Source organism: Chelon labrosus, assembly GCF_963514085.1.
Source record: "Chelon labrosus genome assembly, chromosome: 21".
NCBI lineage: Eukaryota > Metazoa > Chordata > Actinopteri > Mugiliformes > Mugilidae > Chelon > Chelon labrosus.
In genome coordinates this window covers 1,996,935-2,013,994 of record NC_140354.1, presented here as the reverse complement: position 1 = coordinate 2,013,994, position 17,060 = coordinate 1,996,935, and the positions used below count along the sequence as shown (strand labels likewise).

General features: G+C 44.2%; 2 protein-coding genes across 2 annotated transcripts; one reads left to right on the top strand and one right to left on the bottom strand.

Moving 5' to 3' along the window:
* The first annotated feature begins 80 nt into the window (after positions 1-80).
* Positions 81-8,903, top strand: samd1a (sterile alpha motif domain containing 1a). The gene is made up of 7 exons (XM_084571216.1): positions 81-559; positions 3,112-3,493; positions 3,833-3,972; positions 5,264-5,324; positions 6,511-6,589; positions 7,031-7,145; positions 7,273-8,903. Exons 1-7 carry the CDS (start codon positions 197-199, stop codon positions 7,417-7,419), a joined length of 1,287 nt encoding a protein of 428 aa, XP_084427342.1. The 5' UTR covers positions 81-196; the 3' UTR covers positions 7,420-8,903.
* A 1,696-nt stretch (positions 8,904-10,599) lies between these two features.
* On the bottom strand, positions 10,600-14,863 carry tecra (trans-2,3-enoyl-CoA reductase a; the record flags this gene model as incomplete). The annotated part of the gene is made up of 11 exons (XM_084570204.1): positions 10,600-10,777; positions 11,036-11,124; positions 11,231-11,288; positions 11,370-11,413; positions 11,495-11,567; positions 11,690-11,795; positions 11,978-12,093; positions 13,338-13,441; positions 13,582-13,626; positions 13,940-13,991; positions 14,696-14,863. The coding sequence occupies 11 exons, from the start codon at positions 14,861-14,863 to the stop codon at positions 10,604-10,606; spliced, it is 1,029 nt and encodes a 342-aa protein (XP_084426330.1). The 3' UTR covers positions 10,600-10,603.
* Between the last annotated feature and the right edge of the window lie 2,197 nt (positions 14,864-17,060).

The window sequence follows — 17,060 nt, the reverse complement described above, 5'->3', positions numbered from 1 at the left end:
TCGTTCGAACTCCGTCGAGCCACCTTAAGCGCAAACGCAGGAGGCGTACAGCGAGGTTTCCGCTTCTCAGGGCTCGGACCGCGGCTCACGAATATCACCGTGTGTGTAACGTACAAGGTTGACGCACTAAGGTACGAAAAAAAGCAAAAGGAAAAAAACAAAAAAAAAAAACAAGCGAAGCAGCCGAGCAGAAAAGATGTCTGAATCCAAGTACCGCGAGTGGATCTTGGACACTATCGACTCGCTGCGGTCTCGTAAAGCTCGGCCGGACTTGGAGAGGATTTGCCGAATGGTCCGGAGACGACATGGGTCCGAGCCCGACCGAACCTGCGCAGAACTGGAGAAACTGATTCAAGAACAAATCGTGCTCAAAGTTAACTACAAGGGCTCCATTTCATACCGAAACGCCGCCAAGGTTCAGCGGAGAAGCAGAAAAAAAGAAGATGTATCGTTGGCGACGGCTGCGAGGGGGAGCGCGGTGGAAGAAGCCAGTCATTCCGACTTGAGCAACGGGGACAGCGCTTTTGGTCCTGTTGACCAGGACGAGGAGGATTTGGAGGTATGTTGAGGCTGCTGCGCGAGGCACGTTTAAACGAGCTCACGTGTCATTGTCATATCACATCACGGCAAATTAACAGGTGGAGGTAAACCGGGCGGAGTGGGATTTGTGCAGAAAACGTCTGTTTGTGTGTTCATGGGGGTGGTCGGGGAAGTGATTTGCAAGTGCACCCAAAAAAAAACTGCCGCAGACGGGGAGCGGCGGTTGGACCTCGCTCGAGCGCTACCGAGGTGGGGAAGGAAAAAAAACATCAGAAGGTGCGCGTGAATTTCAATGTGGAGAATTTTTTTTTTCATTGCGCCGGTTTCAAAGCACTTTAAACGGATGGTTAACTGTTTAAAGACAGTTGTCAGGAAAAGTTGAACCGTCCAGCCCGTTGGCAACAACCCGAGCCTCCATTATCAGCAGCAGAAAGCGCTTTTCAAGCCCCAAAGTCGGCGTTGGTTGAGCTAAGGGGAGGAGACTGTTAAGTCTCCGAGAAATGAGTAGAGTTACGTCGGAGGTCGAGCGCGGTTTGTTTCAGAATAAGAGCGCCAGAGTGGCGTTCGCCAATGAGGATTTTATTTTGAAAGGCCAGGGCTGGAAATACACGTTTTTCTTCTCGCTAACTTAATAACTGTGGGAGTAGGGAAAGGAAAAAAGTCTGAAACACCGCCGATGTAGGAGTCGGCTGGGGGACGGTTGGACATTGTTGGGTAGTTTATTATTTTCTCCATGTTACAACAAGGGCAGCCTTTCCAGGCGCCCTCACTAGAGCCATGTCCTCACACACATTGTGGCTGACCATGATGACATTTCACCCGTTACGTCTGGACTTCATAATATCCACATCTTTGCCCATTGTGCCATAAAACAGCTAAAGAATCGACGATTACTGCGATAAAGTACTCAGAGTAAAACTATCACCAGTTAATTTATGCGAGCTGCGTCTGTTTTCAAGTGATGGGCGATTGCCGACGCAGTGCTTGAAGTCGAACCCCTAGATCCATTGTCGGACACGCTGCCAAGCCCGGTCACGTCCAATGCTCGGTGTCGACTGTTGTTACGGCCCCTGTCGTCCCGTAAAGCACAAGCATATCTGCACTCTGGCAACTATTTGTTGGCAACATTTTGAGGCGAACCGCGGCACTGCAGAGCGATGAAACACGTAGCAGCCGGTAACCCTGTAAGACCTGAACTAACGTAAAGCGACCGCAAACTGTTCGTCCGGCGCTAGATGGCGGATGCGCCTGTCCGATTTGGGTTAAGCTGAGATCAAATTGACTTTGTTCTATGAAAGGCTTGTGTGTCGCTACAAAACGCTTGATTAAAACGAACAGGCGCCTCTCGGGGCTGACGCCTCTCACGGGTTTGGCACAAAACCAGGGTCAAATGTAGACAGCGCTGTGTCCGATAACGGACTCATTTGCGTTGCACTTCTGTTCATTCGCTTTTACTGCGAATCGCTGACCCGATGCAAAGTCAAAGTAGACTGGCAACCGAGGGGGCTGATGCTCATTTTATCGGAGAGCTGCATGATCTCGGTCTTGAGCCGCCGTCGAGGGAAAGCCCGGGTTTATCTCGGGTCTGCTTTGCCGCGGCTCGGCCCTGGGAAGCGCTCTGTTAAAGAGACACAATGGCGAGGTCTTCACCGCGGCTTCCAACTCCATGCGCACTTTTGGATAAATTTTGAGAAAAACAAAAAACGCCACCCCTCGGCCCCCTTTTGTCCCCTCACACGTTAAAATGAACAGTCATGAAGGCCTCCAAAGACTGGGGCGCACCGAACACATCGGCAGTGTTTGTGAGTCGAAATGAAAATCGTGTTGGATTGAGATCCAGGGGGGCGGCGTTTTTTTTTTTTGTTTTTTTTTGTGACCGTGTCTCGGGGAAAGTTCTGTGAAATGCAGTGCGATGGGTGAATACCCTACAAGCGGAGACGCGGCTCCGTTCACAGGAGCGGGGCGGGCTTTAGTGCGCTCTCGTGCTCGACTGACTGCTGGGTCCTGGACACGCAGTCGCACAGGAGGTACATTTTTCACTCGGAGCGCCTTCGACGCAAAATAACCCGAAGAAAAGAATGAGTGCGTTCGTGCAAACTAGTTGTATACAAGAGGTCAACAGTGTTCGGATGTCTAATGGCATGGAAACACATTAGTGATGGCATTGCTCGCAGTCTTGTCTGCGCAGTGAACGCTGCACCGCGGAAAGAGACGGAGGCACTCAAAGGCAATAATTTACCACCACAGCGGTCAAATTGCGACATCTGTATGTGCGTGTTTTCATGTGACACCCTCGGCATGCAATTAGTCCTACTCAGTCATCCAAACAACCCCCTCTGAACTTGCAGGGATTCCAGCTTTTTAAAACTTGACGTGAGGTCTCTGAATTAAATGTGCTCCTCTATAAACCTGGCGCATTGGTCTAGATGCATCAGTGTCAGGATTGTGACACACTTGATTTATGTTATCCACATAACAACCCACCCTTAATTTACAGAATATATAGCTAATATAACTATCAATAGCAGGCATCTGATCAAATGTGATGGAAGTTCTGCTTCTGTTTTGCAGGCGGACACCTCTATGGCTATGGACACAGACAGTAATGCCGACGAGGAGGGGGCTGATGAGAGCCGGGACGGGCAGGACAGCAGACTGTCTCCTGGCGGCACAAACGAAGACGCCACCGTGCACCGTGCCCCCGTTCGGGCTGCCTCTGCCCCCTGCTCTCCCTCTGGCTCTCCCTCTGCCACTCCCTCTGGCACTCCACCTGGCCCCGGCCCTGACTGCGGCCCTGGCGCTGGTCTGGACTGTGCCTCTCTCCAGAGGGCCGCTGAGAGGCCCAGCTCCTTACCCCCCTCCAGCCCGAGGGCCCTCGCACACAATAACTGGGCTTATGATCCTGCACTGTGCCCAGTGGAGCGCCAGCACCCAGGAATGCAGAAAGACAAAGGTATTCACAATGCTAAACAGAGTAATATGCGCACCCGGCACTACAGAGCACTCTACTATTGTTTTATCAAGTTCATGCTTAGCTCCGCACTGGATATGAAGCAGGGGTGGGGGATTTTACATACTTACTGTAGATACTTAGCTGTTTGTATACTGACAGTAGAAAAGTCTGGCTAGAAACAGAGTTGCAGGAGAAAATAATCTATCTCCATGGCTCAAAGATACCTTTGTGCATTCAGTCTGTTTATCACCGAGTTTGTCAGGAATAAAGTTAGATGTGGATCGTACACGTCAGTATGTAAATGGTTTGTAACTGTGTAACTGGTTCATTCTTTGATAGCAGTAACCACAAAGCCACCAACCCACTTTGGAACTACCAGCCCCTGCACACCAAACAATGTAAAGAAAGAAGAACGAGGCAAGGAGGAGGATAGCAGCCTTTCGTCTGACCAGTTGGTTCCAGACTATGCAGCACGACTGGTAATTTGCCTACATTCCTCTTTTTAAACTTAATTTTCGTTGTGTTACCATATAATAGCAGTAAGTACGAAAGTACAAAAACAAAATGCAAAAAAACTGTATCAATGCACAAACAATCATGAATCTGTATTTTCTTGTCTCTGCAGATTGTCACTGTAACACATCCATACTTCAGTCCTTAGTCCTGTCGTTGCTATATATTCTGTACATGGTCAATATCCCCATGCTCTTCTTGAATTCTTATCTTTTGAGTCAGCTGCTCCACAAAATATGCACCGATCAGCCACAACATTAAAACCACTGACAGGTGAAGTAAATTACACTGACAATCTTGTGACAATTCAATGTTCTGCTGGGAAAATTTTGGACCTGGCATTCATGTGGATGTTACTTAGACATGTAGCACCCACCTAGACCAGACCAGGCACCCCCACCACATAGCAATGACACTCCTTGATGGCAGCAGCCATCCCCAGCAGGATGCAGCCTGACACAGGCACACACACAAAAACAGTTTAGGAACAACCAGAAAAACACGAAGAACAGCACAAGGTGTTGACCTGGCCTCCAAATTCACTAGATCCCAAACTGATCAAGTATCTGTGGGATGATCCACAGAGGCCCCTCCCCTCAACCCATAGGACCCAAAGGCCCCCACTAACAACATTCTGTTGCCAGACACCACAGGACACCCTCAGAAGGCCCATGTCCATCCTCTGATGAGTCACAACTGTTTTGGAGGCACAAGGGAGACCTACACAATATTAGGAAGGTGGTCATAATGTTATGCCTGATCGGTGTATTTCACTCACTACAATCAGCCGTTCATCTGGTTGGTGGATCCAGCTTGTGCCTTTTCACAATAGCTGCTGACAAGATTTAAAAAAAAAAATATCTATCTTGTCTTGAGGCAATAGTTTCAGTCCTATTGCCACAATACAGCACTTCACATGACTTGGGTCTATCATACCTCAGAACCTTTACAGTAACCAGATGAGCAGTCTCCCATAACTGTACGATAACAGGACCGGGCCAAAAGACATTAGTTGCTGGTATATTGTAGAAAGTACTCTATATGTTTTTTAATTGTAGGTTCCTATTATAGTTCTGTTTATTTAATTCATCTCCAGATTTATGTTGGGCTTTATCCTCCTGGTTGCATTGTGAAAAGTTTTGTTTTACCTCCTACAAACATATTAAACTGCCATCTCCTATTACTGTGCCTGTATTCCTTTTCATGACAAATTACCTAATATTTCCACGTTGAATTTTGTTTTTTTTTCTTGTACAGGATGAGACGAAAAATGTGTCTGATGGAAAATCACCTACACTGTCTTTGTCATCTGACAACTGTGAGTTTACCGAGTTTTTATTTTTCTATAACTGCTGTGTAGGTAGCATCTGCACCAGAGACCAGACTGATCACTAAACCGGTCTCTCGTTTTGAAAAATGGTTCCTAAAACAGAAACGCACACACAGACACACACGTTAGGGGTTATTTTAACTACTGACAGCTTTATGTTTAAACGCCGGTTCTCAGCCTCTTGTGTCTGTGCTCGCCTTGAGGCTTGTTCAAGATGTTTGGAATGCTTCACAAGCTTGTCATGCTACCTTTCATTCAGGTAGCACCCACTCTGACTCTCAGGTCATTGCCTAACACTGTCCTTTTGCAGCACTCATATTCATAATTCATATAATATTTTGTCCTCTGTGCTTGTTGTGCAGAAAAATAAGGCATCAGGACTTTTTTCACATGTTGGTATGAATATGATGAAAGGTTTCTGGAGCTCAGACCCTTTCTTAGTGAGACATTACCAAGAAACCTCCAAGCAAGTGACTAGCATGACATAACAGAAGAAGACAACACTAAAATATTTTACTGCTGCAGATTCTTGGGCTGTGCTTGGAACTAGTTTGTCAAGCGGTGTATTGAAAAGTGATTGAAGAATGGGGGCGATGTCCGTGTCATGTGTCACAGGCATGACGATATTGCTGCCAGCATCCTGTGAAGGAGGGCTGGTGTGGTAAGATGCTCACTCGCTCGTTCACTGAGCTTCACTGTACTGAAGCGTGAATCAACTCTAATAGAAAAAGGTGCAGTGCTGTGACGGTAGACTCCTCAGTGCAGAATGCTAGAAACATAGAAAACCCTAAACACTAGATCTTGAACACTGAATATCAGTGTTGTGAAATGCATGCTTAAAAATAGATAGAAACATTGTGTATTTAGCACTTGATGCAAAACTGGAAAACATTAGAACCATGGTTGTCATCTTTGTGCCTGTGGTGAGTCATGTGAGCTGAGCTTCCCATTTCATGTTCTGTTTAAAATGTTGGAATACTGGAGTTCAGCTTTCATGAATGATTTGACGCCAAAACATAGACACTAATTCAGTGCAAGATGATTTGAGAAGAAAGTGAAAGCACTTGTGATTTTGTGAATACTCCTGTCTCTCTACTTTCTAAGAGAAGGAGGGCGACAGATGTGTTTTTCTTACTGCACATTGTTTATAATGTAGCATCCCTTTTGTCCACAGGTGCATTTAAGAAGATAGACATATCGTCCTTCACAGCAAGCGAAGACAGTCTTCTGAACGGTGACAAAGGTGACAATGTGTGAGTAACTCGTTATTGAACTCAAACTAGATTTTCTCAGTTCGTGTTCCCTTTCCCTTTCTGCAATAGTTAACTCCAACTTCATTAACACTCATTTTTTATTTCCTCCCCTAAATAGCACATATACATGTTTGTGAGAAACAGAGATGAAGTGGGATAAAAAAGCAGCTCTGGAGTTTGAATCTGGAAGTCAGTTTCATGCTGTGTTTATATGGGATATACAGCAGATCTAAATGGAAGCAACGCCTAATAATACAGAAAACCAAATAGCCTAACAATAATAATAGATATTAAGACCAAAATAGCAACAACAATAAATATTCACAGTTAACTACAGACTAGGTCACCTTAAAGCTTGAAAATACTGTACGACTTAGCTACTGAAGTGATTTCAATTTGATGTGGCCATTCTTGACTCTTTTCCATCTGATCTTCCTCCAGTTCAGTGAAGAGAGAGAAGATGAACCAGAACTTGTTGCAGTGGACTGTGGCAGATGTGGCCAGTTACTTTTCGGCTGCAGGTTTTCCAGAACAGGCCGTGGCGTTTCGAACACAGGTTAGTGCTCCACCACGAGGGCGCCATCGAGTACAGTACATGTACACCATAACAAGAGAAAGTATCCAGAGACTGTTTTTAGAAAATGAAGAGTGATGCTAACTGACTGCTTTTCTCTCCTCATCAGGAAATTGATGGCAAGTCCCTCCTCCTAATGCAGCGCAGTGACGTGCTGACTGGCTTGTCTATTCGACTCGGCCCCGCCCTCAAAATCTACGAGCGCCATGTAAAAGTGCTGCAGAGGACCCACTTCCTGGAATACGAAGACCTCTGAAGGGGCGATTCACAGGATAGACAGTGCTGCATTGACTCAAATATGCATGCAGTGCCCTTTCCCATCTGGATCCTACCATGCACCTTCATATATCGTATATGTAGAGGGTGTGTGGAATGGGGGAAAGGCTGGAGTGGAATTCACCTCCACTGTGAGAATGACCAGAGACTGAAAGACAGTCACCCTACCTCCATTATGGTCTTTGGTTTTCAGATGATTTTCATTTCAACCGTGTGTCCACATTGTGGAGGGAAAAGACTGCTCCGTTCAGAGGCTGATATAGCCAGTGCAGCGCTGACCTTTCTGCAGCAGAAAGACATTAGGTAAAGAAGCCAGTGAAGACGACTAAGCCTTGCACCAAGTGGACCACCTGTGGGCTGATGTCCCCATACAGACATGACTGCATAGTGCTGTGGCCACACAGTTGCCACCGTTTTGGGTGTTCCTATTGTTGTCGCTTACAGTTCTTTGTGTTAGTCAAGGAACTGTGAGTCACAGATTAAAATAACGCACGTTTATTGTGCATTTTCTCATATGAGTTGATTTAAATGTCATCAAAGTGCTGAGGAATCCAGAGCATCTATATAATGGCACCAAAAGTTGATTCCCGACTTATCATTCCACCGATAGCTGCTGTTTTGGATTATGTCTTCAGTGTCTTTTAGAACACTGAGATATAACCAACATGATGTACTGCCTGATTTATTTTTAATTTTTTTTTGTTCCGTCTTACTTAAAAATGACTGTGTTTCAAAAATACAGTTTCAGTTTGGAGAGCAGCCTAATGGACTTTGCTTTCATACACAACATAAATGATAAACTTGCAAGAAATGTTCCTATAATAATAATAAATATGTTGTTCTTAATTCAGTACTGCTGCCCAGCGATTGTTTACAGAGCAGATAACTTGAGGAAATGCAATATTTTATGTTGTCATCCTTTTATAATTTGTCCAGTGTTGCTTTGTGTTTGGATCCAAGCCTGTTACTTGAAATGTAACATTCCATATGATGTGGTCTGTGTCTTCATTGTATCTCTTCCCCGTTTTAACTGTAACACAGACGCTTCCAGAGTTGCAAATAAAGCTCACGTCTCTCCGTTCAGTTCTCTGTTTTAGACCTCTGCATCGGTGACCGGAGGCATTTTGCTTTCAGGTTGTCCGTCCATCCAGCTCATTCTTGTTAGTCTGATATATCTTCACATATGGTTCAAACCTACACCTGCACTCAAGGATGAACTGATTCAATTTCTGGGGCAGAGATCAAAGTCTACGTGGCCTCAATACACATTTTAGGTCGTATTTTGTGAAAGCCATGTGTTGGGAATGCCTTGATGTTCATCTCTCCTTAAGGAAGAGGAACTCAGCAAGGAGCCTGGACAAGGGGGGAAAAAGTGGTGCAACATAAGCAACTTCCACATGTGGGCCAAGGCTGAGTCACCTTCCTGTCCTCATTGTGGTAGGAGAGGAACTCTGCAGCACCTTCTTAGCGGCTGCTAAGGCCCTGGCTGACGGGCGCTACTACTTGTGCCATGATCAGATGCTCAAGGCAGCTGTGGAAGTCGTCATCAGACCCAACAAATTCTACCTTAGGAAGAATTCCATCCTCTTCCTCAAAGCTGGCGAGAATCCCCCACCATCACAGACAAGAACATGGCTGTTTTCTACAAACCCTGGACTTGCAGCTTTTAGCTGATCTTGACAAACCGCTTCAGTTCCCAGAGCACATCACTCGCACAACACTCACATGTCACTGTGTCCCGACACGGTCATTTACTCGGACTTTACCCAACACATGATCATGTGGGAACTCATTGTGCCTTGGGAATAAAATATGGGGGAGGCCCATGATAAGAAGGTAAGCAAAAACCAGGAACTTGCAGAAGAGTGCAGAAGCTGAGGCTTGCAGGCTGGATGTGACGCCATCGAGGTGGACTGAAGAGGCTTCTTGGGTTGTTCTCTCTGCAAGGCTCCGATGGTGCCGGGAGTAACCGGATATACCTTCCATTACTGAGGCCACCGAAAGAGCCACAAGGTGGCTCTGGATTAAGAGTAGAGACTCATGGCTTGTTGCTGCTGGGATGCAAGTTGAGTCCTGATCAACCTCAGCTGGGTCATCTGGGTCAAGGGGCCTGGTGTCGAAAGACTCAAAACCCCAGATGACACCAGGAACATCACTGATGATGTATCTTAAAACCAACCCAAACTTGGACTTGAATTGATCAGATCGTTGTGGTCAAAGTCACTGTGACTCCATAAACCAAGGATTTATTTGGCACATTGTGATTTTAGTTTTAGAAAGGGTTATTGGGTTATTTTGCAATGAAAACCAACACTCGACCACCATCTCCACAGGGCCCCTGTTTCTGGGTGATAGCACTTCTAACTCCTCCATGGAGCTTAATTCAACAGAATTTAAATTAAAATTTGGCACACATTTTTAATTAGACTCTAAGATAGAATGATTAAATCACAGAGGTCCAAGGTGACTGTGATCACATGTTCGTCACATTCTCGTGAAGGTGATATCTCGACAAATGACGACAAACATATTCTTTTAAACAACACCACATGTACTCATTTAATCTTTGGGTTCAGCCAGGCTTGTGTGGAAGCCACATTCAATTTAAATGGAAAAGCAGAGACTACACTTACAAACAGCACTACCATAGTGTAAAGGTCACTTCAGGATCATTCAGATTAGTAGAGTACTGCATGAGCTGTCAGCTCCAGGCTGCCTACTAGTTTGACAATGCAGATTAGCGTCTTGGGTTTCTAGCTCTGTGGCAAACTTCGCCTATTAAGCTGCCAAAAGCTTTGGAAATGATGTTATTGCTTACAACCTGAACCCTCTGGTGATTATTTTACAACTTACAAAAGTAGCAAAATAAAAAGGACCCATTTTAATAACTTTCCCTTGAAGATCACACTGCACATTAAAATAAGACTTTGGTGCATTTCACAAGCTTTCTTGCCTGTGACAGTCCAACATTCACTAGTTCAACGCTGCCACTCCTTGTTACGGCTGAAAGTGATCCATGGAGTCCATACGACCACAACGTATCTACACTGTTAAACTCAGCATACACTCCCTCACGTCCAAATGGACGCCGAGGCCCTTAAAAAGGACCCAATCAGGGAAAAGCTGCATATGTGTGTAGCAACTGTTGTTTTCTGTGCCAGGCTCTACAGGATGAATGGCAGAATGGAGGACCGCAGGGTGGGATAATCTCTGAACTCCTTTAAGTAGCTGCGGTGTTTGCCTTTTGCCCACACGGTCATCTGAATGAAGGCCACCACAGTGAAGAAAGCCACGGGGACACACTGGGTCATCACAGTGAAGCCGATCCAGGAGCCAACCTGTGACAAAGAAGTTTGCGCACACACACACACACACACACGTACACATACACATTAAGACAGATGGTACATGTACCGGACATGACCAGTAGATGGCAGCAACCATGCATAATTTTAATTCTGCAGGAATAAAATGATTAACTGTTGCCTCCTGAACAGTCTGGAAACATGAAATATTACGCACAGAAAAAAATAGTTAACCACCAAACTCACAAGAAACAAATTAAAAACATATCTAAAACATGTGCAACCACTTACTTCATATGTGTAGTTAGGACAAGACACCAGCCAAAAAATCCATGTGAAAGGATTTTTCGATGGGTAAGGAATCTTCTTAGTTTTAGAACCTGAAATGTTAGTCAAACTCAAATCAGACATTGCAACGCTTTGCATATTTTGGCTCCTTAACAATAAAACATTGCAGACTGAAAAAAACAATTACAACATTCTCACCTGGTGATTTTAGGTTCCGAAGAGTAAGGTGGATGGAAAAGTTCCCTACTTGGCAGAACTGTAGGAATAAAGACATCCAAAAGTGAGCATGTGTTGGGTTTAAGAGCTGGAAGATGACTTCAATTGACCTCAAACTCACCAAGAAAAGGTAAAGACCTGTGTTGATTTGCTGCTGCCCGTAAACTGTTGACAAAAGAATAGATCAGGATGGAAGTCACCTCTGAATGACGAGCTAAAGAGAGAGCTGCAGGGGTCAGCACTTACAGGGTGTGGTGTAGAGAGGGTGGTTAATGTAATATGCCATCCAAGCTGCCGAGCACCAGTAATAGCCACAGTTCTGGAATAGAAAGTGGCACTATAATAAGTCACACCGTCTGGATATGGGTTTGTGTAACTCCTAGAATAGGAACACAGATCAAAATGATAATGTTCTGAGATTTAAGTGTGCAGCCCGGTCACCTTAAATATGTTTCTGAGCGGCATGGTCCCGTGGGAGATGCGATGGACAAAGAGTGTCTCCAGAATCCTTTTGATGTAGTGAAAGGAGTGACACATGCAGGCCAGACTGCAACAGGACACACAAGCACACAGTGATTAATACATTGCCGGGCTGTAGTTCAGTACGCTTGTATCTAGTGTTACATAGCCATGTCCTTCACCGATGTTTATCATGTTAAAGGGGCTCCTGTGGTACGCAGCACCAACATCCCAACAGATACCTGGAAACATGAGCATGCAGACACTCACTGTACGACCCAGTGCTTGCTGGTGGTGAAGTCATATTTTGGAGAGTAGATGAAGGGAAGACGAAAGTAGAACATTAAGTAGATGACCAGCGGACCAACACACTCTGTTAGGAAGACCTGAAGTGAATGAGGAGACAGAAATGCTTTTAGTTTCCATCATTAGTTGCCTGATGTATGAGGAGAATGCAAAAAAAAAAAAATGGAACAAAAAGGCAGCAGAAACAACAAAACACTACAATTCAGTGCAATGAACTTACATTTGTTGAATAGAAAATACACAAGTGAGTAAAATGAAAACACATTATACATGTCAGACTGGCACTTTGTCAGTCTGAACCCTCTGCCAAAGTTAGAACCTGCAACTGACACCAGTATGGCTCTGACTCCTTTGACAACTCAGTGACAACTGACACTAGCGTGGCTCTGGCTTCTCTACCAGCTCGCCTGTCACTGCCTCACAGTGTGTCTACGTCTCCTCAGCAGTGGCAACCGTTCAGTGGACCAAAAATAGCGTTCATAGAACCGGTGAGACACTACAACAGCTTCTAATACCACAAATGATGTGATCAAGTGTAGCAGTGCAGCTGACGGTGAAACAGATCCCTGAATCAGCACCTTGAGCAGAGCCCTGGGTCAGCGTGCCGGACCAGTAGCTATTGGTGATCTCTGCTGGGAAACTTCATGCTCCTCCACCCACACTGTTATCAGTCTACAGCCTGGTAAAGTGGATGTGGAGACTGGATGGGCAAGGGTTAGTGAAGAGGTGCTGTGAAAGGCAAGTGAGAGGTCAGGGGGATAAACACCTTTCAGAGAAATGGGGCCATGAGATTATATGTCCTAGGACAGAGGACAGGCAGTGCAGGGGGTGAACTGCAGCAAATCACCTCTATCTGAGATATACGTTATTAAGAGGGTGAAAGGTTGTTTATGTTGAAAGTGCAAGAATGTTAAGAGAGCCAATGTTGCAGCATTTTAAGTGCATGTCATACACACTGTACATGGCTGACTGTATTTAAAAGCAGGCCTCTTGTTTAGATGGTCAGCTAATGAAAAACAATGCATGCATGACCGCCAGCTGTACTAGCTGTGTGTAAAAAGGTAATCTTGTAAACTTGAGATGATTAGTTATTTCACTAAAATGTCTCTGTTTAGAGGACCTTCAACTATACATCTTTGAAATTAGCAACAGGAAAAAAAATGTAGTTAAAACATATGAAAACTAAAGGAGCAAATTCAAATCTCAGAAATACAGGATACTAAGGGAAAGTGGAAAGTCGAAGCAAGTTCAGCATATTTCATATTGCACACTCAAAGTGTATAAGGCTCTTAAATATTCCACGTCTGTGCACAGGTAGACTCACGGTTCCCCATGTTAGCTGAGGTCCTAGGTCACTGAAGTAAAATCTGGCTGTTGTTCCCACAGGAAGTGTCTGGAGAACGTCCTCGTCCCTGAGACACTTGGCCTCTGAGAAACATGACAGTCCAACAACAATCAGCTGAGTCATCGCCAGACGACAGTAGATCACACCACCGCAACAACTGTCACTCCTCTGATCATGATAAACTCAGAATCTATTGTATAAAAATATATGCCGCCGGACGTACTTGGATCCAAACGCAGAGACTGCCTCGCAGGATACCACTTTGGATCTGTTGAAAAAGGAGTAAAATTTAGTCATGGCTTCCTGTAGAGACAATTTATTCACAAGAGAGAGACTACAGCCATGAAGTAGCATTTGGTTATGAACCCAAGTATATTTTTTTTTCTAAGAAACAAATGCCAACCTGTTGGTGGCTCTAAAGGAAACCTCTAGGGGTTTATTTAATGATAACCATCTAACCTGATGTACATAGCTGATAGCTGAGACACTGACAACTTCACCTTAAAACATGGTGCTAGCATGTTTATTAGGTCACCCATAAAATAAATACAAAGTCCTCTCAGTTTCATTAACCTACTTACATGATTTTTGAAACAAAGCTTTAATATCCAAAATGGTCGCAGTTGGCTCCACCTACAATCAAAATGTAAAAATGAAACATCATCAAAAGTACTGTTTCATAGACCGGTCGCTAAAAATACAACAAAAGTCATCAGTTTTACTATCGTTACTGATGTTTTCATTCACTGGGAATGTGCCAGACTTGCATTTATCCATGTTCAACTGTAACAGGATCCATGCCGTGGACACAGCTCTGGACATTTATACAAGCTGCAAAACATGTATGTCTGTGTGCCTGCTTGCTTTTTGACCGAGTGCAGGACGGGCATGTGCACAGGCATGCTGTAGCTGGAACAGAAAATTCCTATCAGGCAAAGACGGAATTCTCACCTCCTTATAGCGTAACCCTCACTCAATAGAAACATAACTGATAATGGTACTTGCCACCTTTGAAGTAAATGGTTAACTGTAACCAGCTTAGAATGATGATTCTGTACAGCTAAACAGTCCTATTTGACTGTTGTCACAGTCTTTGCTACTTTTAGGGTTTATGTGTAGAGCAGATATTAGATGTATAAATCAAAAACCTTCAAAAGGAGTGCGGTGCAAGGTGACAAATTAATAGTTACTGATAAAATCTATGGCATGCAAAAAGCTCAAAATAATCTGTGTCTAATTGTGTATAGTAACCAGACACCATGCACTAGTGTCATTTATCATGGACAACATAAAATGTGACTGCAGTGAAAAGAAACCTCCATAATCCTGGCACTAACCTTGTCCAGTAGCAATAGTTTCTCTTTAGTCTTGAAGTCCACGATCTCTACCTCAAAGTATACGATCCTTTTTGCCTTTTTGGGGGGTTTTGGTTTTGGCCTCGGTGCAGACTTCTTCTCAGCTTCTGGTCCAGTTACATTCTTTGCCTCTAAAGCCAGTACATCCATGATGCCGTTTGATCCCAAATCTCAACAGACAGTGAAATGATAAAAGAATCTGAGATACGTTAGCTGTCTTTTGGTAGTATGTGGAACAGCTCACAGCTCTTCGTCAAAGAAGTACCAGTTCAGCTCGAGAAGGTCTTCTGTGGTTTCTTTTTGATTCTCTGAATATCCCTCCAGTTTGAGAAGCAAAGTCACCATAAACTCTTTCTTCCCCAGATGAAGTATATGTTCGTGAGGGCGCGGAGGAGTGGAAGAAGTAAAAGAGATCCAATCTAAGACTGAGAAGAAGACCTCACCTGAATAGCAGCCTTTTCATGATCCACAGCCCCCCATGCAGCAAAACGCACTGAAGACGAAACTGGAGAGCCCCAAGACATAATCCATAGCACACCATTTGCAAGGCTAAATATAAGCTGCCTGATTTGCTCTGCACCAGTCTGGTAACCTTGGGAAGCCACATACAGCCCTAGCTAGTGACACATGCCGGCATGCTCTCATTAGACCTGTAAGACACATCTCCTTTCCGCTCTACTCCTTGGTTGCACAGGGACGGGACCCCAATGAAAGCTTGATCCGTATTATTAAAGATCGCCACATGCCAAAACCCCACCTCCCCTCCCCCAGACCACCTGTGAGGCTGGTATTTTTATTTATTTTTTTCAGACAAACAAGTTTATTTCAGGGCCCCTGTGGTCCAAGGTCTGTGTGCTAAATCATTTCTAAAATGCTTCGAGAAGGTTTGTGGCGGGAGAGGAAAACGCTGATTGGGATAAGATCAGAGTTAGCTTTCATCGGGTCAACTTGTCATCACACAGAGCCAACTGGGTGTCTATAGAGTCTATTAATAACAAATTGGAGCAGCACAAGTAAACAGCTAGCTGACGTCGCAGGCATGAATTCCAAGAACACTTTCAGGCCTTGGATGAGAAAAAAATAAAATAAATAAATAATCTGTTAAACCAAATCTTTTTAATACTGATGATTAGAAATGCAAAAGTAGAAGAAGAAAACAAACAGTCTCTGGACCTTCTTCTCTTTCAAAGGTGAGGACATTTAGATATGACATAGTGACATCTGATCTGTTATAAAATAGGACTCCACTTCTTGGGATCCCTATGGTGAGAAGAACAGTATTTTTTACTCCCTTGTACGTGCAGTACATTTTTATACGCTTACTAAAGGGTCTTCACAATCTCCCTCGTACTTAATGTAAGATAAATGTAATCTCATTCTTTAGAGTTGACATTTGAATTAGTATAGATAATACATTATTTTCCATAATTACTTAAACTCTAATATTTCTATTGCAATATGGATAAAACTTTACTTTGTAGTCATTCATACACTTATTATTATATACTGTAAGACTGTAAATTTAACTGAGCCTGTCTTTACCTTTTTGTAAAGAGGCTAATGATATAGCAGTCATGTTTATATACACCACAATTTTAGACACATATTACCTCTTTTAAGCATTTTAGTTTTGTTAAAACCCTCTCAAAAAGCTTTTGATTTTACTCTGCGCATATTTTGGTGTCCAGGGTCCCGATTATTTGAAAGATCGTTGGCACCAACCTGTATGTCACTTTTTTCAACTTATCCTCTCTAGTAGGGATTTCACACAAGGACAGCCCATACACCATTAAGTAATTTAGTCACCATCAGTGCAGCTCCTGTGCAGTAACCTTCAAGCTCACTGTACTGTCTGTACATCCATCAAAAGGTACATAGAAACCTGTACATCAGTCTACTGTATAGTCTATATTGCCCTGAACTCTTTCACAGGTAACACCCCCACACACTGGTTCAGGTACGTGGACGACACTTGGGTTAAAATCAAGACGCAGGAAGTGGAATCTTTCACACAGCAACATCAATGCAGTGGACAGCAACATCAAGTTCACTCGGGAGGACATCAGCGGAGGTAGTCTGGCTTTCCTGGACTGTCTGGTGCATGTGGAAGAAGACCGAAGCCTCAACATTGAAGTGTATAGAAAACCCACCCACACTGACCAGCACTTATTATTTGATTCCCACCACCCCCTGGAGCACAAACTAGGGGTCATCAGAACGCTCCAGCACAGAGCACAGACTGTACCCACAAGACCGGATGGCAAGGAGAAGGAGCAAAAGCACATTAAACGGGCACTTAAGACATGTGGATATCCTAACTGGGCCTTTCTAAAAGGCTCAAAAAGAT